Below are 24,359 nucleotides of genomic sequence, written 5' to 3'. Positions count from 1 at the left end.
TCACCAACCCTAAATGAAAGCTCTCCCTCTTCCATTTTCTCCCGCTCACTGTCTGTCACATCACTGCCCATCTGGATGATTTGTGGGAGTTCTCCCAGGAAAGGAGGGGTGCAGATTAGGACTTCAGTGAGCCAAGGAAAATCCTAAATCTTCAAATGTTACTCCCTAACCTTGTGCTGTAAAAGCAAATGAACAACAGATTGTGCAGCATCGGCTCATAAAAGTACATATAAAAGAGATGGATGAATGTGTAGATAGAGAGCGAGACAGATAGATAGATAGATAGATAGATAGATAGATAGATAGATAGATAGATAGGAGATAGATAGATAGATAGATAGATAGATAGATAGGAGATAGATAGATAGATAGATAGATAGATAGATATGAGATAGATAGATAGATAGATAGATAGATAGATAGATATGAGATAGATAGATAGATAGATAGATAGATAGATAGATAGGAGATAGCTAGCTAGATAGATAGATAGGTGATAGATATAGATAGATAGATAGATAGATAGATATGAGATAGATAGATAGATAGATATGAGATAGATAGATAGATAGATAGATAGATAGATAGATAGATAGATAGATAGATAGGAGATAGATAGATAGATAGATAGATAGATACTTCACACTTCTACATATCCAGTTAGTATAGAACGTGGCGCCGACTGATCCATCAATGTCGTGCTGGAAGATAATGTACATAATTACGGCGCAGCCCTGACAACGCTCCTGCTTAATTCTACCTTCAGGTTACGAGGCCGACAGAATACCGTACGAGACGTTACCGCCGCGGTCCTGACTATTAATTACACTAAGAGGATCTGCCGAGGAGATGAGTCCACGAAGACAATAACAAATGGGAAACGTGTCGTCCCCTGTGGCATTACTGTAGCCACCATCTTTGCGCTGTGGTCTATTAGGTCACCATATAGCGGGTGTAAGGCTAGGGTTATTGTTAGAGGTTAGAGTTTGGGTCAGGGTATGTAATATAATGCAACGCATCACACACAAAAGGGGGCATATGTTACTCCCTGAAGAGTTGTAACACTTGTACCTTGGTCCTGGTATAGTAAAGCCCTATAGGGGGCGCTGATATAGCAGTTATACCCTGGTCCTTGTATGGTAAAGCCCTATAGGGGGCGCTGATGTAGCAGTTATACCCTGGTCCTAGTATAGTAAAGCCCTATAGGGGGCGCTGATGTAGCAGTTATACCCTGGCCATGGTATAGTAAAGCGCTCTAGGGGGCGCTGATGTAGCAGTTATACCCTGGTCCTTGTATGGCACATATGAAGACACCAGTATTATATGTCAGTCATTAGTAGTTCCCATCCAGCTTTCCCAGACCCTGATACATTCCTTCAGGCAATCTCCGTATAACTGGGCAGACTTGCCATTCAGGATTTCAGGAAAGCCGCAACAGTGGTCATTTTGCTTGTCACCCAGATTTCTCAGACCAAGCAAAATCTCAAAAAATGTGAAATTTTTGAGATTTTTTTTTTAAGCCGTGCTTGTTGGGTAGTGCAGACCCCTGTGCGGTGTATGAGGGCGGCGGGCTCAGGACTATTCATTACCCATAATGATAAATGGCTCCCGCTCCCTCTGAATTTGCACAACTATAAATTTCAGCAGGGTAAGAGCGGCCGTGTCTCCACATAACACTGAGCAGTCAATTTCCTGGCGGTTTGATCTGCGCTGTCAATCTCTGGTTCTCTCGGTGGCGGTATTATCTGCATTTACACCCAGAGCTATAACATTCTTCTTTATTCACAACCATATGGAAAGAGAAGCTGAAACGCGTCCAGGGGCTCCGAACAGCAACACGCCGCCATCCTCAACCCTACAGCCCAGCACAGACACAGCGGCTCAAAACACAACATGTACTTAACACGCTTATCTCTGCTAAGACTCCTTAAAGGGATCGCCTACTTTTTAACTCCAGGTGGAATATTCTGTGCTGATTTATTTCCTTATATCTTCAAGGTGGTCACAGATTTGATTTTCTGATACAGAGCTCCAAATCCCCTGCGTAGACGTAGAGTTAAATGATGAAATTCTAGTTCCTGCAGCCACCACTAGAGGGAGCTCAGGAACTTACTGTTCTATTGTGTTTAATGTATAAGCAGTATGCAGTAAGCTTCTCAGTAGGTTGCGTTTTCTGTAGTCGGGTCAGAGGGAGGAGGGAGGGGGAGGGCTCAATGCCACCATCAGACAACTATGACCTTTTATGTGGCTAGGCAGTATTGTTTATAGGACAACCCCTTTAAGAAAAGTTTGTTCGGTCTTATGTAAATGAGTAGTTTTTGATATTTTTCCAATATTATATTGTTACAATGTATCAGTCTCATTCAAGTGAATACAAGCCGCTATACGATATACAGCGCTGTGCCTGGTGTTCAGTAAAGAGGCAGCAGGACTTACCTGATCACTGCGGTCTCTTCAGTCAGATAATCACAGGGGGTCTCAGGTGTAGGATAGGTCAGAAATATGTAAATTTTGGAAAAACCCTTTAGTGTTACAAAAAACTGTACCCTTTAAGACTCTATTGTCCCTTTAAGAACCCCCGCAGTATATCTGTATTCTTCGGGGAATGTGTCTTTTCGTTATGACTGAAGAGATCCGCACGGAATATACAACACAGTTATGAGTAATTAAATGAAGGAGCACGAAATTGCGACAATTCATGTAAAACGCGTTAGGGATGAGTGAAATGCGATTAGGACGTATCTGACGGGAGAGTGTAAAGGAATCAGAAGTGACAGCGGGCAAGACGAAGACTGAAATCTAAAAAGCAACCCTAAAGGCGTCTTCTTACCGATCCCATACTGATATGGTACCATCTAATGCCCCCTAGTGGCAACACCCTTGGGCCCATGGCTGCAATAGTTGCATTAATGAAGTGAATGTGTTATCTGGGCTATAACGGTACTAGTCCCTGACTACAATTCCATTGGGGCCCTAACCTTCCTAAATTGGCCCCCATCTCCAAAAATACAGACTCACCTGAAAAATGGCTATCCAGGCGTAGCCAATGTTATCAAAATTAATGGCCCCTTTGTGAGGATTCAGATCTCCGGGTTTGCATACGTTGTAGTACTGGTTTAGGTCACAGTTGTTCCTGCTGCCGAATTCTGGGAAATTGAAATTGGAGCAGTCGATTTTGGGGGGAATGTCCTGGCACTTCAACATCCCATTGTCTCGGTGAGATGAGCAGATGTACGGGTTATCCTCGGTATCATCCACCTGATAATACGGCCTCAGGGAGGTGAGATTGTAATTGCTGCGGAGACAAAAAAACAAGAAGTATTCATAGGTTTAGGACCATCAGATTTTCTCATTTTAAGCCCCGCCCCTTCTGACTACGACTACCTCCAAACAAGAGACATCCCTTTTCATGCAAATCTATATGCCCTGCGTCATTATGGTTTTATTAACACAGCTCTAATATATACAATACACAGTAACACTATGGTGCGACAGTCAGATGGGATGGTAAAAGTTGCAGGACGGTATGGTTGTGCAAATAGGATAAAGTTGTGTTGCTTCAACTGTGCAACAGTAGATACAAGTAACTGGAGAAGTGTAATTGTGTGATGTTCTACATCTGAAATTGCTTTGTAGTATGGGCATAAGTAACTTCACATAACAGGTTGCATGGTAAAAGTTGCAGGATGGTTGTGCAAAAAGGATAAAGTTGGTCTACTTTGCAAGTCAAAAGTCATATGTCTGGAATTGTCATGTAGCATTACACCGCAAGTAACTTCATAATACATGATATACAGTGTAAGTACTTGGTGCAACAATCAGATTGGATGGTAAAAGTTGCAGTATGGTTGAGCAGATAGGACACAGGTGAGCTGCTTCAACTGTACAAAAGTAGCATCAAGTGACTACAGAAGTGCAACCATCCAGACATCCAGTACATTTGAAATGGCCACACAGCATGGAACCCCAGTAACTTCAAAATACTGTAGACACAATCTAATGCTATGTCACAAGTCAGGTTGGGTTGTAAAAGTCTCAGGATGGTTGTGAAAATAGGATAAAGTTACTCTCTGTAACTCTTCAACAGTAGCATCAAGTGACCGGAGAAGTGCAATCATCCAGAGATGTACTTCTGGAATTGCAATGTGGCACTATGGCACAACAGTCAGGTTGGATGGAAAAAGTTGCAGGATGGTTGCGCAAATGGGATAAAGTTTCATGTAGTGACTGGAGAAGCACAACTGTGTCGAATAGATGCCTGGAATTGCCATGCAGCATGAGCCAAGTAACTTCAAAAGACTGTATACACAATGTGATACTACATCACAGTATACAGGATGAATAGTAAAAGTGGCAGGATGGCTGTGAAAATTGGAGAAAGTTACCCTACTTCAACTATGAAAAGGAGCATCTAGTGAATAGAGATGTGCAACCATCCAGAATCATACATATGAAGTTGCTATGCAGCAGTGTAACAGTCAAGTTGGATGGATAACGTTGCAGGATGGTTGTGCATATAGGATAAAGTTACTTTCTTTAACTCTGGAAAAGTAGCATTAAGTGACTTGAGAAGCACAATCATCTAGTGTTGTACATCTACTAGTAGCCATGTAGCATGGGCGCCCTGTAACTTCAGAATATACACAACATGACACTCTCACAACAATTAGATTGGATGTAAAAGTTGCAAGATGGTTGCATAAATAGGCTAAAGTTACGCTAGATTAACTGAGAAGCACAACTGTCCGGCGCTGTACTCCTGAGTCGCCATGTAGCATGGGCGTGAGGCCGACCAAGCCATGATCATGGGATCTGACACTCTAGAATAACTGGAAACCAGTAGAGCAGATCCAATCTATTAACAACAGTGACACAGGGACAAAAAAAAAATCCCAGAAATATTTGTCTCCCTCCCAAATTGTTCATAAAAATTCCACAATGAGCATGCAACCAATTAAGGGGATGTGTCGTTTCCATTCAGTATGAAACAAAACCCACATGTGCGTCTCAGCTGGACAGCCCAGTAACCAGCCCAGCGGTCACGGAAACTAATACACCTGAGGAAGGGCGTAGTGTAACGCCCGAAACGCGTTGTGTGAAAGTTTGTCTGAAGTCAATAAAATCGTGTACTTTTAACCACTAAAATAAGAGAGCGCAGTTCCTTAATTTCGGATTCAGAAGAAATCTGAGCCATTGGTCCTTATACCACACAATATTACACCTGCGAGGTGTCAGGAACTTTGCTGCCTCGACCTAGGAGAAGGAATTTTACATATGCATGTACAAAAAGTGTTGTGATATTATCCACAACCCTCCAAGGTGAGCCTTTTTCATCATTTGAACATTTGCCTATCTAGAAGTTATCACACTACGGTTGGCTCGGTGTCCCCTTTTGTTTTTGAGATTACATACACTGTATAGAGGAGTGTTGCACTGTGGGCAGCCATGTTTTTCTAAGCCTTTTAAAGGGAATGTGTCACCAGAACCAGCATATTAACCCCCGCCAGATACATAGGTTAGGGTCACCTGAATCGAACAGTGTTTTTACTTTTTCAGTCGGTGCTTTGGTTCCCAAGATATTGCTGTTTTGTCAATATGCAAATGAGCGATTTGGAGAAATGGCGGCGCCCATCATGCCCCAAAAGCTGCAATAGCTCGGGAACAGAGGCAGCGATTCACAAGGGGAAAACACTGTTTGACTCAGGTGACCCTAACCTATCTATCTGTGGGGCTGGCGTGATATGATGGGGGTCTATGACACACTCCCTTTAAGCAATGTTATAGCTATGTGTTTCAATTCCTCACCACTTTCATTACCTCTGCTTGCTGTCAGTGAATGGCTACCTCTTGCAATGGAGGGTTTCCGGTCTAATAATGCTCCACCAGTTGCGTTCCTACACCGATACACTGTAACAAACTATCAGAACAGCAGAAAAATTTGGAGATTCTGGAAAATCCTTTAATGCAGCATCTCCATGAGTTTCGTGAGATATTCCAGAGCCCATGTACAGTTGCGGTGAGCGTGCGCTCGCACTACACCCGTCCCCTTTGAGGTGAGGCAGATTAGGGCAGGACACACATAAATAAGAGCGGGAGACATAGGATTTTCCCTCTCGGGCTTCTTTCTGCCAAATCGGCTACGGTCCATCCCAATCCATCAAAGACGTTCCCATTAAATACAGGACCTAGTGATTTTGTGATAGATTGTAGCCAGAGGTGTAACCTAATAAGGAAGAAAACCCCACAAGGGCCGTCTCGGCAACTGAAACAAATTTTTGAGTCCTTTTAATTTTCTTTTTTTCTTTTATTTCAGACATGATGGATCTTTGCCCGGAGAACGCCTCCCGGTGAAGGACAGCAGATACTATGGCGGCCCACCCATGCAGCCCCGCTGACTCAATTCACCCTTTCAGTGCCTTACTGAAACAAATCATACAAGACCTTAAAGTGAGTCATACATGTAAGCTAGTCAGCTGAATCCCCCCGAAATCAGTGGGATTAGCCATACTCCAATGTGTATGGGGGCTTCCCAACCTAAATAGGGGGCCCTGGTTGGATGACCTCAAGATGAGGCTCTCCATAGCTGCTAAGGTTGTGGTCTACTCATGACAATATCTGGTCCACAGCAGCACAGAGGAAGGTCATGTGACGGTAGTGTGTAACACATCTCGCAATACAACGTATATCGCTTATAAGTGTCACATATATCTTATACTGCTTCATATTAATACTATGGTCACTGGAAAAAAATGAATATTAGCGTAAACTCATCCAGAACTCCAAGGTCTGACTAAGATGGAACCTCCACCCCCGAAAACCAACAAAACCGGGAATAAGAATAATTACTCATCACTATTAATATAATGTGTGTCCTGGAGAGAAACCGGCTCCAATGTGTTCCTAATAACACAAGGACACAATGCTACACAGCTCAGCTATTGTCATACACTCCCTCATTTGTCAGATACCCAGGACCAACCTAGGACAGAGAGCACACAGGGACGGTATTATAGTAGTTATATTCTTGTACATAGGAGTAGTATTATAGTAGTTATATTCTTGTACATAGGAGGTAGTATTATAGTAGTTATATTCTTGTACATAGGAGCAGTATTATAGTAGTTATATTCTTGTACATAGGGGGCAGTATTATAGTAGTTATATTCTTGTACATAGGGGGCAGTATTATAGTAGTTATATTCTTATACATAGGAGGTAGTATTATAGTAGTTATATTCTTGTACATAGGGGGCAGTATTATAGTAGTTATATTCTTGTACATAGGAGCAGTATTATAGTAGTTATATTCTTATACATAGGAGGTAGTATTATAGTAGTTATATTCTTGTACATAGGGAGCAGTATTATAGTAGTTATATTCTTGTACATAGGAGTAGTATTATAGTAGTTATATTCTTGTACATAGGAGTAGTATTATAGTAGTTATATTCTTGTACATAGGAGGTAGTATTATAGTAGTTATATTCTTGTACATAGGAGCAGTATTATAGTAGTTATATTCTTGTACATAGGAGCAGTATTATAGTGGTTATATTCTTGTACATAGGAGGTAGTATTATAGTAGTTATATTCTTGTACATAGGAGGTAGTATTATAGTGGTTATATTCTTGTACATAGGAGTAGTATTATAGTAGTTATATTCTTGTACATAGGAGGTAGTATTATAGTAGTTATATTCTTGTACATAGGAGCAGTATTATAGTAGTTATATTCTTGTACATAGGAGCAGTATTATAGTGGTTATATTCGTGTACATAGGAGCAGTATTATAGTAGTTAAATTCTTGTACATAGGAGCAGTATTATAGTGGTTATATTCTTGTACATAGGAGTAGTATTATAGTAATTATATTCTTGTACATAGGAGCAGTATTATAGTAGTTATATTCTTGTACATAGGAGCAGTATTATAGTAGTTATATTCTTGTACATAGGAGGTAGTATTATAGTAGTTATATTCTTGTACATAGGAGGTAGTACTATAGTAGTTATATTCTTGTACATAGCAGCAGTATTATAGTAGTTATACTCTTGTACATAGGAGGTAGTATTATAGTAGTTATATTCTTGTACATAGGAGCAGTATTATAGTGGTTATATTCTTGTACATAGCAGCAGTATTATAGTAGTTATATTCTTGTACATAGGAGTAGTATTATAGTAGTTATATTCTTCTACATAGGGGGCAGTATTATAGTAGTTACATTCTTGTACATCGGAGCAGTATTACAGTAGTTATATTCTTGTACATAGGAGCAGGATTATAGTAGTTATATTCTTGTACATAGGAGTAGTATTATAGTAGTTATATTCTTGTACATAGGGGTAGTATTATAGTAGTTATATTCTTGTACATAGGGCAGTATTATAGTAGTTACATTCTTGTACATCGGAGCAGTATTACAGTAGTTATATTCTTGTACATAGGAGCAGTATTACAGTAGTTATATTCTTGTACATAGGAGTAGTATTATAGTAGTTATATTCTTGTACATAGGGGTAGTATTATAGTAGTTATATTCTTGTACATAGGGCAGTATTATAGTAGTTACATTCTTGTACATCGGAGCAGTATTACAGTAGTTATATTCTTGTACATAGGAGTAGTATTATAGTAGTTATATTCTTGTACATAGGGGTAGGATTATAGTAGTTATATTCTTGTACATAGGGGTAGTATTATAGTAGTTATATTCTTGTACACAGGAGCAGTATTATAGTAGTTATATTCTTGTACATAGGAGCAGTATTATAGTAGTTATATTCTTGTACATATGAGCAGTATTATAGTAGTTATATTCTTGTACATATGAGGTAGTATTATAGTAGTTATATTCTTGTACATAGGAGGTAGTACTATAGTAGTTATATTCTTGTACATAGCAGCAGTATTATAGTAGTTATACTCTTGTACATAGGAGGTAGTATTATAGTAGTTATATTCTTGTACATAGGAGCAGTATTATAGTGGTTATATTCTTGTATATAGCAGCAGTATTATAGTAGTTATATTCTTGTACATAGGAGTAGTATTATAGTAGTTATATTCTTCTACATAGGGGGCAGTATTATAGTAGTTACATTCTTGTACATCGGAGCAGTATTACAGTAGTTATATTCTTGTACATAGGAGCAGGATTATAGTAGTTATATTCTTGTACACAGGAGCAGTATTATAGTAGTTATATTCTTGTACATAGGAGTAGTATTATAGTAGTTATATTCTTGTACATAGGGGCAGTATTATAGTAGTTATATTCTTGTACACAGGAGCAGTATTATAGTAGTTATATTCTTGTACATAGGAGTAGTATTATAGTAGTTATATTCTTGTACATAGGGGCAGTATTATAGTAGTTATATTCTTATACATAGGGGGCAGTATTATAGTAGTTATATTCTTGTACACAGGGGCAGTATTATAGTAGTTATATTCTTGTACACAGGGGCAGTATTATAGTAGTTATATTCTTGTACACAGGGGCAGTATTATAGTAGTTATACTCTTGTGCATAGGGAGCAGTATTATATTAGAGTTGGTGTTGTTGTGTTGTTCTTCCTAGGACTGTGTTGGGCATTGATCCAGTATCTAAGACTAGAAGGGGATCTTGTTGTTTTCCGCTCTAACAAAGTGTTGAATTCATGTCTTTCATAAATCAGAACATGAGCTTGCGGTGAGGACTGATATTCCAGAGCTGGTGGGGGGCACATTGCTGTTTCCTGTGAAGTATATTGGTTTATAGAGAATATAATAAACATTTGGTTCCAATGAAAACATTAACACATGTGCTCAGAAGAGAGTATACAAGTATTTAAGCTGTAATAACAGGACCCAGGCCCGTGGAGTTTTACTCGGCCCTTTTCTGAAACCTGTCCAGGCCTCAGTATTGTGAGGGGGTTTTCCATGTCTCTGTAAATAAAGTTTGATCACTGTTTAATGAAAAATTCTTCAACTCTCTAACAAATTTTGGAGTAGGTTTGTGAAACGGTCCAAAATAAGTTTTTAGTTTTTACAGTTTTTCTTATTCACATATCTATATTAATGCAACAAACATTAGACTCTATGAACAATTTTGTCAATTTAACCAATTGAGACTACGGAAATATTAATGTCCAATCTTCCAGCCCCCCAAATAATACACAGTACGGGTCCTGCCATGGGTTCACCCCTCTGCATGGAATTGTATTGTGTAGTTGTGCCATTGGTTTTACACCGTAAAACGTTGTCTATTAGTCTTGCAGAGAAGATAAACACCGGTTCAGGATCTTGAAGGACACCAAGGTCTCTGCATTATGGCGTCTTGTCTTGATGTGACAGTCTCTAGGGACAATGTAAAATCTCAACTTATGCTGAAAGTCAGACATTTTCCGTGTTCAGAAATTGTGGAAGACAAGCAGGATGTTAGGATTTTGGATAAACTTTGGATCTACTACCCCTCTTCCATCCAAGAGTTTACCGTTATATTGCTGTATACCATCCCTGGTAATTTAGGTGCATGCACGGTGTGATGAAGCGGTGCACCGTTGTGTAGTTTCCTTGCTGCTGATGGACAAGTCGCTTCATGTTTATGCCGCTACAAGGAAAATGACGCTGCAATCTCATCAGGATGAAACTCTTTGTACAATAGAAAGCAATATACAAAGTTATTATTCCTGAAATAAGCTCCTGCAGCTTCTGATTATAGAGCTCTGCGCCTACTTGTTGTAGAGCTAATCACTCTCGTGGACGAGGCGCCCGGTGGGGGGAGAAACTTTCTCGAGGAAGTTTTCGACAAGGCAATCTTTGGTGCCTACTTAAAGGAGAAATGCAACCAGATCAGAGAGACCCATCAAGTCTCCAAGAATGTTCAGAAAAACGGGAGACCTATAAGATTACTGGAAGAGTTGGCAAACCTCTTTGGTGGATAGGATTCCATGTTATTCATCATAGAAAAATCATCGTCACGCGGTGCAACCCCAGTGTCCAAACGCACATAGAGAGGATTGTGCTGTGATCACGTAAGGGGTGTGCTCTGCAGAAAGAGGGAGGGGCCAGTAAAAGGGGGCGTGTTTATGAATGTAGGACTAGGTCAGCATAGGTTTTCAGACCCACTGAATTCATTCATACCACTGCTCAAATAATTAAAGGGGTACACCTATTTTGTCTAATGATGATGGTCCTCTGGGACCACAACCAATCCAGAGATCAAATGGGACCCTACACTGTTACCTGCACAATGGCACTTCCCACCATCTGGATGTGCATGGAACTGCAGGTGACTTTTTAACTGGTAGCCCCCTTTTTCTCTACATTGGTGGGGGGTCCTTATAGTCAGATGGGATATCCTAGCAAAAGAGGTGTAACATGAAGCTTCTCGGCCCAATGCTAAATCTGCAACAGGCCCCCCCACCTATAATGTGCCATCTATAGTATTGGATTCCTCATATTGGGAAGAGACTCCTTATGTGCCCCCTAAGGCTTCTTGGCCTGGGTGTGACCGCACCCTCTGCACACCCTCTAGTTACGCCCATGCCTAGCAATAGTCTATCGCTTTATGCAATGGGTATACCCCTTTAACCCCTTACGTCCCAATGACTCAAACTGTTTTGTGATCTTCCCCTTCAAGCCACTGAGCTATAATCTTTTATTTAAGGGTTAATGGTAATATCTATTCCATATTACTAAGAAAACAGAGGGAAAGGGATGAAAATATATGAGCGCCCCTAGTGGTGACACCGCAAAACAAACACTAATACTAATAATAAGATGTAGGATGTTTTTTCCTAGAACCGGTTACACAGATGATGCGTTTCGATTTCTCAGGAATCCGCTGTCAGGAGGTTTTCCTTTCATCGTTCGAGGGATTTTCTCCAAATTAGGGGATATCAGCCATGTTTATATCAAGAGAAAACCCAGTAACAGCCGGTGTTTATCACAGTTGTTTCTCTGACGAGTCGCACTATTTCAATGTAGAAATACATCTCCCTAACCGAAGAAGCCGATCCTACATCCTTGTATAGGATAGTTCATGCGCTTTCTTTCTGTGAATGAACCACAAGTCACAGCATGCCACAGACATCGTCAGTTCTATGAATATTACCCAGTCCAGGGATGGCGGTATGGACTTGGGCCAAGTTGTCTGCTGAAGGGTGGAGACATGGCGGTATGCAGTGATATCAATTATCCTTAAAGGGAGTGTCACCAGACCCCACTAAATTAACCCAGCTCTACCGATGGATAGGTTAGAGTCACCTGAATCACATGGTGTCACCATTGCTCCATAGAGGTCATTGGCACCGCCCTCATTGCTCCAAATATTGCCAAAACCAGCGATATCTCAGCAACAGAGGAAAACACTGTGTGACTCGGTGGTCATAAGCTATCCATCTGCAGGGCTGGGTTCTGGTGACACTCCCTTTAAGACGCAGGTGGGGGTCCTAGTATTCCTAGGGGGCGCTCTGTCCCTCTAGTATATTCATATACAGTATGCGGCCTTGTTTTGCAATCTCCGCTGTCTGTGCCATCTTCTGTGTGGTCTTCAATCCACACACAGGAAACTTCTAGGAAGAGGAGAACATGTGTCCCAAATATGGTGGCTTTGTGGGATGATATACACAGGGGAGGTCAGAGAAGGGAGTGTAACAGCAGCCATGACACCGAAAAATAGAAGCAGGAGTCCTCGCCGGACGTAATTCACACAGGACATGGCAGAGGTGCCAAGTTCTTCATTTACAAAGCTGTCTCATAGTAATGCTGTCTGTTGCCCAAAGCAACCAATATTTTTTCAGGACAGTTTAAGAGACGAAAGTTGAGCTCTTATTGGGCATCGAAAATGTCTTACTATTTAGGAATGGTCGAGAAAGGCGGCTACCGATATGGAGGGGTTAATGTCGTGGGCGTAAAGGGAGCAGAAACACCCAGGCCTGGTGCTTACAAAGCCCGTATGGGCACGCTGTCATATAAGATGCGTCAGCCAAGGACTCTCATCAATTGAAGATCATTGGGTGTCACCCGGGCCCCTCGCCTATCAGCTGTTGGGGGCGAGTGCTGCATTCTCTTCATAAACAAACAGGCACTGTATAGTGGCTGTACTTGTGTGATGAATTTTATTTTCTGTATTGTTTTGTGCTTTTATCTGTATTTGCTTGTCATCTACTGATAGGTCTCCCTGTATATATTAGTGACTAGTACCAACCCACACGGGTTAATAAACATACAAGTTATATAAAGCTCATTTTGTATTATCCTATGAACTCATCACACTCACGAGGCATGAGTGGAAAGTGAGAAGTGTGCCAAGGCGATATCCTTCGCAGCTTGGTATGGCAGCTCGGCCTATTCACTAGAATGGGACTGAGCTATGAACATCCCATATGATTGTTAAACGTGACGACACTTGGCTTGTAATGGAGAAAGAGTGTTCAGGGAGCTGATCCGCAAGAGTCCCAGGCAGGGGTGAACCTACCTTTTTTGCCGCCCAGGGTGGACAACAGAAAGCCGCCCCCCCCCCCCGGGAGGAGGGGGCGGAGCGGAGGGGGTGGGGAGGAGCAGGCGGGGTGGAGCGAAGGGGGCGTGGCGGAGCAGCGTTAGCAGTCAGAGAGCAGGCAGGGAGAGGACCTGCTCTCTGCCTGAGCGTGAGAGGAGGCCGCTGGAGCAGCGCTGCGTCCACAGGGCCTCCCCAATCCACCACTCGCTTCCCGTGCCGGGCTGCGGAGGCGGTGACGCTAAGTCAGTCCAGGACAGCTTTTTCTGGACTGGCTTAGGTAAGAAAAAATGCCGCCCCTCCTGGGGCCGTGGCATAGCTCCCTCATGGGAGGTGCGGCGCTGGTCCCAGGTGTTATACCCCAACAGAGTTACAGCATGCAGAGGGTGTGGACCAGAATTGGCATGGTTTGCGGGATAGTTTGCACCGAAGTCTGTGTCAAATCCTTAATGTGTGAACTTGCCCTAAGGATACTGTATACACACAAAGAACGGTAAATATACTATTGTGGAGGAATTAGTTGAGGATTTTGCTGTGTATTTATCTGTATATACAGTATATCAGATAGATAGATATATCAGATAGATAGATAGATAGATAGATAGATAGGAGATAGATAGATAGATAGATAGATCATATATATATATATATATATATATATATATATATATATATATATATACAGTGCCTACAAGTAGTATTCAACCCCCTGCAGATTTAGCAGGTTTGATAAGATGCAAATAAGTTAGAGCCTTCAAACTTCAAACAAGAGCAGGATTTATTAACAGATGCATAAATCTTATAAACCAAAAAGTTATGTTGCTCAGTTAAATTTTAATAAATTTTAAACATAAAAGTGTGGGTCAATTATTATTCAACCCCCAGGTTTAATTTTGTGGAATAACCCTTGTTTGCAATTACAGCTAATAATCGTCTTTTATAAGACCTGATCAGGCCGGCACAGGTCTCGGGAGTTATCTTGGCCCACTCCTCCATGCAGATCTTCTCCAAGTTATCTAGGTTCTTTGGGTGTCTCATGTGGACTTTAATCTTGAGCTCCTTCCACAAGTTTTCAATTGGGTTAAGGTCAGGAGACTGACTAGGCCACTGCAACACCTTGATTTTTTCCCTCTTGAACCAGGCCTTGGTTTTCTTGGCTGTGTGCTTTGGGTCGTTGTCTTGTTGGAAGATGAAATGACGACCCATCTTAAGATCCTTGATGGAGGAGCGGAGGTTCTTGGCCAAAATCTCCAGGTAGGCCGTGCTATCCATCTTCCCATGGATGCGGACCAGATGACCAGGCCCCTTGGCTGAGAAGCAGCCCTACAGCATGATGCTGCCACCACCATGCTTGACTGTAGGGATGGTATTCTTGGGGTCGTATGCAGTGCCATCCAGTCTCCAAACGTCACGTGTGTGGTTGGCACCAAAGATCTCGATCTTGGTCTCATCAGACCAGAGAACCTTGAACCAGTCTGTCTCAGAGTCCTCCAAGTGATCATGAGCAAACTGTAGACGAGCCTTGACATGATGCTTTGAAAGTAAAGGTACCTTATGGGCTCGTCTGGAACGGAGACCATTGCGGTGGAGTACGTTACTTATGGTATTGACTGAAACCAATATCCCCACTGCCATGAGATCTTCTCGGAGCTCCTTCCTTGTTGTCCTTGGGTTAGCCTTGACTCTTCGGACAAACCTGGCCTCAGCACGGGAGGAAACTTTCAAAGGCTGTCCAGGCCGTGGAAGGCTAACAGTAGTTCCATAAGCCTTCCACTTCCGGATGATGCTCCCAACAGTGGAGACAGGTAGGCCCAACTCCTTGGAAAGGGTTTTGTACCCCTTGCCAGCCTTGTGACCCTCCACGATCTTGTCTCTGATGGCCTTGGAATGCTCCTTTGTCTTTCCCATCTTGACCATGTATGAGTGCTGTTCACAAGTTTGGGGAGGGTCTTAAATAGTCAGAAAAGGCTGGAAAAAGAGATAATTAATCCAAACATGTGAAGCTCATTGTTCTTTGTGCCTGAACTACTTCTTAATACTTTAGGGGAACCAAACAGAATTCTGGTGGTTTGAGGGGTTGAATAATAAATTACCCTCTGAATAAACTTTTCACAATTTTAAAAAAAAATTAAACAAAGAAATAACATTCTTTTTTGCTGCAGTACATTTCACACTTCCAGGCTGATCTACAGTCCAAATGTCACAATGCCAAGTTAATTCCGAATGTGTAAACCTGCTAAATCTGCAGGGGGTTGAATACTACTTGTAGGCACTGTATATATATATATATATATATATATATATATATATATATATATATATATATATATGTGTGTGTAGTAATATAGGACAACTCTGGTCTCCCTGCATAGGATGATGGTGTAACGGAGCTGCCACTCGTGCCCCGTCAACAGTGTAAACAATGGGGACAGCAATGGCATGTCTTTTACTTCCTATGCGCCATTCTCCTCCACTACTAGTTCTCCTTTTAATATATTTCGGCCCCCAGAGAGCCCCTTTACTGCGGTCAGCACAACCCGACTATGTAGCACAGATCTGCAGCGGTCTGCATTATCCTCCGCAGATAGAAGACGTGAAGTTTTGTACTCCAGTAGAGGGTGATGGCGGTATTTCAGGTTATAAAGGGGTTAAGGCAATCTCCGGGATTTGATAGAGTGAGAACAGAAGGTGTTTGTCTGCTTGAAGGGAAATTGCCGGGCACAATACAGAAGACAGATCTGTGGGCGCAGCGCAGACAGAAATAGTCCGAGATTTGTCCTAAAACTTCTTTGTGCACCAAAATGGAAAAGCTCGGACGTGAAAATAAAGAAACTTCTGACTTACAAGGAAACAAAATAATTTCGGTATAATTTACGGCCCAAGTGAGTGCGTTCCCAGTGCTGGGGAGAGGTTTAACTATTACAAGCACCAAGCAAGATGGCCGGAGGGGGGGACACCTATAGGGCTATGTCACACCAGTAGGTTCCCCGTGATCTTCAAGTTCCTTTAGGATTATGACTTTCTTAAAAGCAAATTTTTGTAAATTTTTGGATGCTGCCAGTATTACATTTTGCAATGCAGAGTAATGAAGAGGAAAGTCACGTGCAATAAAGGGGGATTCTTACTTTTAGATATGCCATACAGAAGACTGACAGAATCTGTAGGGCCACAACCCACTAAAATGATAGGTGTCCTCTAGCTCCATCAAGTCAGGGAAGCTATATACAGGAAGGGAATGAATGGAGTCTATAGGAGATAAGATCTTAGGTGAGATCTTTAGCTGTGTCAGCAGTGGGGGCAGGGATTGAACATTGAGTAGCCAATGAAGCGGCAGATGGGTTGTTGAGGGGGCGGGGATAAAACACTGTAACTGATCAGACTATGGTAGGGATTACAGCAGCAGGAGGGGAGTTGTATCCCAACAGCAGGAGATTATTTAGTAATGGGCGGGGATAGAACACTCAGAAGCCAATCATGTTGAAGAGACGTTGCAGAGGGGGCAGGGATAGAACTCTCTGTAACTAAGCACATAGTGGTAGGGATTACAGCAGTAGGAGGTGAGTTGTAGAGATTACAGCAGCAGGAGGGGAGTTATAGGGATTACAGCAGCAGGAGGTGAGTTATAGGGATTACAGCAGCAGGAGGTGAGTTGTATCCCAACAGCAGGAGATTATTTAGAAATGGGCGGGGATAAAACACTCAGAAGCCAATCATGTAGAAGAGAAGTTGCAGAGGGGGCAGGGATAGAACTCTCTGTAACTAAGCACATAGTTGTAGGGATTACAGCAGCAGGAGGTGAGTTGTAGAGATTACAGCAGCAGGAGGTGAGTTGTAGGGATTACAGCAGCAGGAGGGGAGTTGTATCCCAACAGCAGGAGATTATTTAGAAATGGGCGGGGATAAAACACTCAGAAGCCAATCATGTTGAAGAGAAGTTGCAGAGGAGGCAGGGATAGAACTCTCAGTAACTAAGCACATAGTGGTAGAGATTACAGTAGCAGGAGGGGAGTTGTAGGGATTACAGCAGCAGGAGGGGAGTTGTAGGGATTACAGCAGCAGGAGGTGAGTTGTAGGGATTACAGAAGCAGGAGGTGAGTTGTAGGGATTACAGCAGCAGGAGATGAGTTGTAGGGATTACAGCAGCAGGAGGGGAGTTGTAGGGATTACAGAAGCAGGAGATGAGTTGTAGGGATTACAGCAGCAGGAGGTGAGTTGTAGGGATTACAGCAGCAGGGGGTCAGTTGTAGGGATTACAGCAGCAGAAGGTGAGTTGTAGGGATTACAGCAGCAGGAGATGAGTTGTAGGGATTACAGCAGCAGGAGGGGAGTTGTAGGGATTACAGAAGCAGGAGATGAGTTGTAGGGATTACAGCAGCAGGAGGTGAGTTGTAGGGATTACAGCAGCAGGGGGTCAGTTGTAGGGATTACAGCAGCAGAAGGTGAGTTGTAGGGATTACAGCGGCAGGAGGTGAGTTGTAGGGATTACAGCAGCAGGGGGTCAGTTGTAGGGATTACAGCAGCAGAAGGTGAGTTGTAGGGATTACAGCGGCAGGAGGTGAGTTGTAGGGATTACAGCAGCAGGACTGGAGTGTGCTGACCTTGTCGGAGGCAGTGGCCTCCATTCATGTCCCTGGACTAGCCTGGCCTTTACATAGACTCAATAGTTTTTGTCTTGCTTGATCTGAGGAGAATCTGTTTTGCTTAGCACTGAATGAGTAACAGGAGTAGGCGACCGTGTGGGAAATCTAAGGCCGAACAACAAGCGCAGCCGCAATCTGTAGTGGAAAAACTGAAGCGTATCCGTCATGTACTGAGGGTTATGATGAAGAACCATCCTCAGGACATATCTGTCTATAGGATGGTGTCTACGAGGTCACTAACACCAATATAGTAGATGTAGCGGTTACATCGATCACTGAACATTCTGCAGGTGCCTGTTACGGTGCCAAAAGCTAGTGATGGCGGGGGCCCTACTGTCCTAATCCCTTTTGGGGAACCAGTCTGCTTAGACACACTAAGGAAGGGTGACCTCAGGGGGCTGCAGAATTATGAATGCAGCTCTGGAGTATAACATAGAATCTTCATTGGTATTACGATGTATTTGCGAAGTGACCCAACTTTTATGCAGATTTTATATTATATTTTTCGGAGGACGCCTTTAAGATTCTATAGACTGTCTGGCTCCTAGATGCTTCCTCTATTCTCCTTCCATTGTACCGGCTGCTTTTCTATATGAGTGATGTGCGGGTGTCGATATCTGATGCCCCGCGCTCCCATTACACCGCAGCTCTGTATATCTGCATTTAAATGGCACAACTTAACTCATCTCTCTGACCTTTCCAAAATGTTTTTCATCCTGAGCCGCTTGAGAGGGAAAGTGGAATGTAAATGATTTCTCTGCCTGCAGTGTGTACAGGGCTCTGGTGACAAGCAGCCGGGGAATCTGCAAAGTCTTACTGTTTAGATGAGAAGGGCAAGCGGTAACCCCAGCAGATAGACGGGCACTGCCAGCCTGGCCGAGAGGTGCGGAGCGGCCAGATCTACCAGCGTAGTAATACAGCCTAGGGGGGGGTTATGTCACAAAACACATATTAGTGTAAGGGGCCACATGGTGGCTTAGTGGTTAGCACTGCAGCCTTGCAGCGCTGGAGTCCTGGTGTTCAAATCCCGCCAAGGGCAAAAAACCATCTGCAAGGAGTTTGTATGTTCTCCCCGTGTTTGCATGGATTTCCATCCCATATTCCAAAGACATACTGATAGGGAAAAATGTGCATTGTGAGCTCTATGTGGGGCTCACAATCTACATAAAAAAAACCCAAAAAAACACATATCAGTGCCCATTGTATGGCATTAGTATGTGTATAATGTATGGTGGTGTTATGCAGTCAGGTACACCATACACTGTATGGCAGTATAAAATACATACCGTATGTAGTGACTATATAGTAATACTATGTAGGTATTGTGCTGTTATTATGATGGCAGATTATAACACTATTATGTCGAAACAATATGAAAGACACTGAATGTTAGTATAATATAGGCGCCATATAGCAGCGCTGCACGTTACACATCATACTATTATGTAGCCATTGTATGGCATATTTAGGTATATTGCAGTATTTTGATGGCAGACTATTATCTAGGCAGTGTATGGTTGTTTTGTAGGGGGAATGTATTATACTATTATATATCCACTGTATGACTGTTATATAGCACTATTATACAAAGGTACACTATGACACTATTATGTGGGCAGTGTATGGTTATATTGTAGGGGAAATGAATTATACTATTATATATCCACTATAATATAGGTGTATAGCACTATTATACGAAGGCAGACTATGACACTATTATGTCGGCACTATATGTTAGTTTTATAACAGAAGAGTACAATACTATTATGTTGTAGCTACCGTATGGCAGTGTTATATAGGTATGTGGCACTGTTACGGAGCAGATTATGACACCTTTATTTTGACAACGTAAGTCACTGGCTATATAATGCAGGCACTGTATAACAGTATTATAACAGAGATGTATGATTTGTTACAGCCACTGTCTGGCAGTATTATAGGGCATTATATGGTAATACTGTGCATATACTGTAGGACTCACTAGATGGTTGTGCTATATGGTTACTTTATTGCACTATTAACTAAGAACTACATGGCAATATTATGAGAGTAGTGTATTATACTATCATGTAACCACTATATGGCAGTATTATGTATGGTAGGTATCGTGGCACTATTATGAGGGCAGATATAACACTATTATGTAAGCACTATACTAAAGGTTAGTATTACGAGAGAAGTGTATGGTGCTATTACGTAGGCACCGTATATCAGTATATTGAGGGCACTGTATGGTACTATTGTGTATACACTATATGACATAGGCCACTATTATCCAGACTCTACGTTGGTACTTTATGACACTATTATGTATTATTTGGGCAGTATGGTGACATTAGTTTCCTCCTTTGTTACAGAGTAAATTGGAGGTTGGCCTGACATTTTAGTATAGGGTCAGCCATGGCCTGGTGACCCCACGGTGTAGACGGCTGGGGTCGTACAAGGATATCTCAGACAGAAGTTGTGAAGCTGAGACAGAACATTCTGCTGATCTCTCAGGACCCCGGTCTGCTGTGAGTGAGATTACAGTAAAGGCCATATCAGTGACACTTGATATGTCCGCCTCTTATTACCCACTCACTCACATTTTCACTTTGCCTTTCTGTAGGGCCGCCATATAGGGTATAATGGTGCCCATATCTCTGACCTTTAGGGCCACTCTTACCCCTCTGTCCCCTCCTTATCTCTGACGGGGGGCGGGCTGGCGCATACAGAGCAGTCACATAATCTCCTTAATGGCCTCTTCTCGGAGTCCTCCTCATTGAGGATGGATTAGCCTCCCCATCGCAACGCTCTAAGTGGATTAATGCTAATGTTAATCTCTTACAGACACTTTCCATTCTTATTTTTCAGCCACTGGAGGTGAAAGTCGGCTATTTCTGTAGAATGATATGTGCCGGGATGACATGTCAGGAAGAATTGCGCCTGGGGCTGGCGTATCCTTCTACAGAAGCCTATAGGGGTATACGGCTATTAGTGGTTGCTACATGTATTTAGAAGGAACTGTATGACTCTATTAGGCTCCTTATCATGTGGCTGACAGCTGTCACCTCCGACTTACCATCACCATGGAAGATGCTCCTAACACGGCAAGAGCGGAGAGATCAGTGATCAAATCCTCCATGACAATGAGGGGTCATCCAAGACCAGATATTGATGGCCTAGTCTTAGGATATCAGATGGTTAATGGCACCTCCACTGATCAGCGCAGTATACAGAGCAGGAAGCCAACAGCTCCATACACTGTGTAGTGGATTTATCACAGCACATTGAGACAGATTAACATTCAGGAGTATAGAAAAGCTGGGGGACTAAAAAACAACAACCATAATTTTTAACAATATGGATTGACTTATACAGTGACAATGAGGTGAATTGACTTACATTGCAATATCTTGGTCAATGAAACACCGGTTTCGGAGTAAACCCGCCCAGAGCTGGACGCCGACAATCCCGAAGATGAAAAACACAAAGAAACACAAGAGAAGGACGTTGCCTAACATAGGCAGAGTATCTAACAGCAGGGTCACCAGTATTCTCATACCTGCGGAGAAAGACAAAGACACGGCATCATACAAAGCGGAACATGGCACGAGCAATAGCAACACTTAAAGGGGAACTCCAGATTTCTATTTGCAGGTGAACAGAACGTCACCTATACTAACACCCCCCGCCCCATCATACTTATCTGTCTTTCTGTCCGGATCTCCTGGGCACGGAACATCACTTCCTTCTGGGGCGCTGGCTCCTCCTCTTTTCGACGTCTGCCGTTCCCCAGAACGAAGTGATGTTCGGATTGATTTTGCATTAAAGGAGTAATCTGACTACAAGATATACCCAAAATGTCTAAAAGGTGATGGTCTCCCTTCATCCCAAAAATTAGGGGGCCTTTAACCCAGTATGCCTACTTTTCAACACTTGAATTCTTATTTGGGACACATTTTAAGCCCCACCCCTGCTCAGTGCAGAAACCTCCCACGAGCACCACTTTGATGTATAGTTGCATAAGCCACTCCCCTATCATTGCCGTATTGCAGGAAACTGCGTAAAAACTGGGACGAATGAGGGGTATGCCTTTTTGGGATACCCTAAATATCTGGGAAGAAGGAGACAGCAGGCTGAGTAACATATGTGACTCCTCGCCTTAATAAGGTCCATGTGCTTCGGTAACTTTGCATTGTTGGATGAGGGTCTCGGGACCCTTATAGGTGGTGGTCCTAGAGGGCCTATATCTACAGTCAGACCTGTTTTTTCAGGCCTTTGTATACTGATATACTATTGGTGAACCAGGTAGATCAGGATGAGCAGTTCTATAAACTCCTCCCACTCCTGTAAACTAGTGCCAGAATTACAAGATTTCTCCCATAATCCAGAATATCTGATAATCTGCCCCCCATCATATTAAGGGACTCATCCATGCATACTTTATATGGAGAGGACAAAGGTTTGAATTTAGCGGTGAATGTTTTTGTGCACGGAGCACATCCTAAAAAACAATATTTTTAGCCCGGATTGAGCACCATGACGACCAAACAGAAAAACCAAGAAAACAAATAGCTGCTTTCTGTTGGACGAGCACTCAATAAACTAAACACAAAATAAACAGTATAAGCTGTTCTAAATCCGTCCGCCCCCACACAGACGTACTGCGCTGCGCACCACCGCCGGGCCAAGATATGTAGCGTTAATGGCCTATTACAATTAATATCAGCCGTGATGACACAGCAGACACAGGCCGTCTATGTACATGAAATAAAAGGGAACACAGCACGGACTGGACGACTACCACCAACATCTTGTGAACCAGTGGGGCTGGTAATTCACCATTGGGGGTTCTCTTTAGGGGGTCCCTTAAAATGAGCTTATTAACAATAGTTGTGCGGGAATTTATCAGCTGTAATCGGTAAGGGAATCAGTTTCAGTTCCCTGCAGCACCCCCGCAGGTGAAACTGAGAACTACATGGAGCCCATTCAAATCAATGGGCTGTCCGTGTACTGTATAGATATATTAGGTCCTCCTGAATAAAATCTCTTACCCCCTTAAGGCTCCTGGAAACACAACAGAAGCTGGTGACGCCTGATAGAAGTGTATGGCGTCTCCTTGTCACCGGGCGCCGCCGCCGCGCTGGATGAGAGCGATATAATGGAACGGAGACAAAGTGACATTATAACAATGTCAGAGCTCCCTCAACCTGTACGTGTCAGCAGCTCGGCTTATTACTACCGCTCCAAACTGTGTCAAAGTCACGGCTACACGCCGGAGATACAGGGAGCATATCACAAGGACACGTCTACCATTTTTTTACCCTTTGGGTCCATTTAAAGGGAAAGTGTCACCAATTTTTTTCAAATATATTTATTAAGTCTATCACTTTTCTCTGTTTTCATTTTCTGATTTTTTTAATTCTATTTTCTGTCTCTGATCATGGGGGCGGCCATATCCGGGTATTCCACACTATGGTGCCATTATTTATTGTCCAGTTATGTAGACATTTACTCTTCCCACCTGTAGGTGGCAGTGTGGTGACTACAGTCCTTGTGTAGGTTTAGCCAGTGACTAAAACACATTGACAGCTTTTTATTTACAGTCTATTTCCTCCTTATATTACATTTCCTCATCAGCTGAGAAGGGCCCCGCACATCTGGACATTATTAGGTCCCGTCCTCCACAGATGATGCGCCTTCATGCGACTTGGACTCTGCCATCCTACTGGGCTGTTTCTTTAATTGGTTTGAGGGAAGGTACAGCTGTTCCCGAGGACTGATCTGTATAGAGTGTTGGGTGGAAGTTAATTACTCTTCTAATGGCATTGATTAATTCTGCGGCAGATGACCTCATAGTCCCAAGACTTCTACTACTTGTGCACTTGTACTTCATATTAAATCCTGTTAAAGGGAGTGTGGCACCAGAACCCAGCCTATCAATCCAGGCCCGCAGATAGATAGGTTAGGATCATCTGAATCAAACAGTGCTTCCCCCTTAAGAATTATTCCTCCCATTGCCGAGATATCGCTGTTTTGTCCATATGCAAATTAGCTTTTTGGAGAAATGGCAGCTCCCTTGAAAAGTGACAAAAACAGCGATATCTTGACAACAGAGGCAGCGATTTACAAGGGGGAAACACTGTCTGATTCAGGAGACCCTGCCCTATCCTTCTGTGTGTCTGAGTAAATGGGTCAGGTTCTGGTGAGAGACTCCCTTTAAAGAGGTTACAAAGAGCATGCAACACTTTGG

At 42.7% G+C, this 24,359-nt stretch overlaps 1 protein-coding gene across 1 annotated transcript in view; it reads right to left on the bottom strand.

Annotated features, from left to right (window-relative positions):
- CACNA1H (calcium voltage-gated channel subunit alpha1 H) overlaps nt 1-24,359 on the bottom strand; it is a 135,441-nt gene that overhangs the window by 90,907 nt on the left and 20,175 nt on the right. Inside the window, exons 4-5 of the mRNA XM_075285187.1 lie at nt 21,509-21,668; nt 3,019-3,295 (exon numbers count right to left, since the gene is read on the bottom strand). Coding sequence (XP_075141288.1) covers nt 3,019-3,295; nt 21,509-21,668 — 437 coding nt within the window. The remainder of the gene's footprint in view (nt 1-3,018; nt 3,296-21,508; nt 21,669-24,359) is intronic.

This window comes from Leptodactylus fuscus, chromosome 8 (genome assembly GCF_031893055.1).
Source record: "Leptodactylus fuscus isolate aLepFus1 chromosome 8, aLepFus1.hap2, whole genome shotgun sequence".
Taxonomy (NCBI): Eukaryota; Metazoa; Chordata; class Amphibia; order Anura; family Leptodactylidae; genus Leptodactylus; species Leptodactylus fuscus.
The sequence above is the reverse complement of the archived record's forward strand: the minus strand, read 5'-3'. Positions and strand labels throughout refer to the sequence as shown.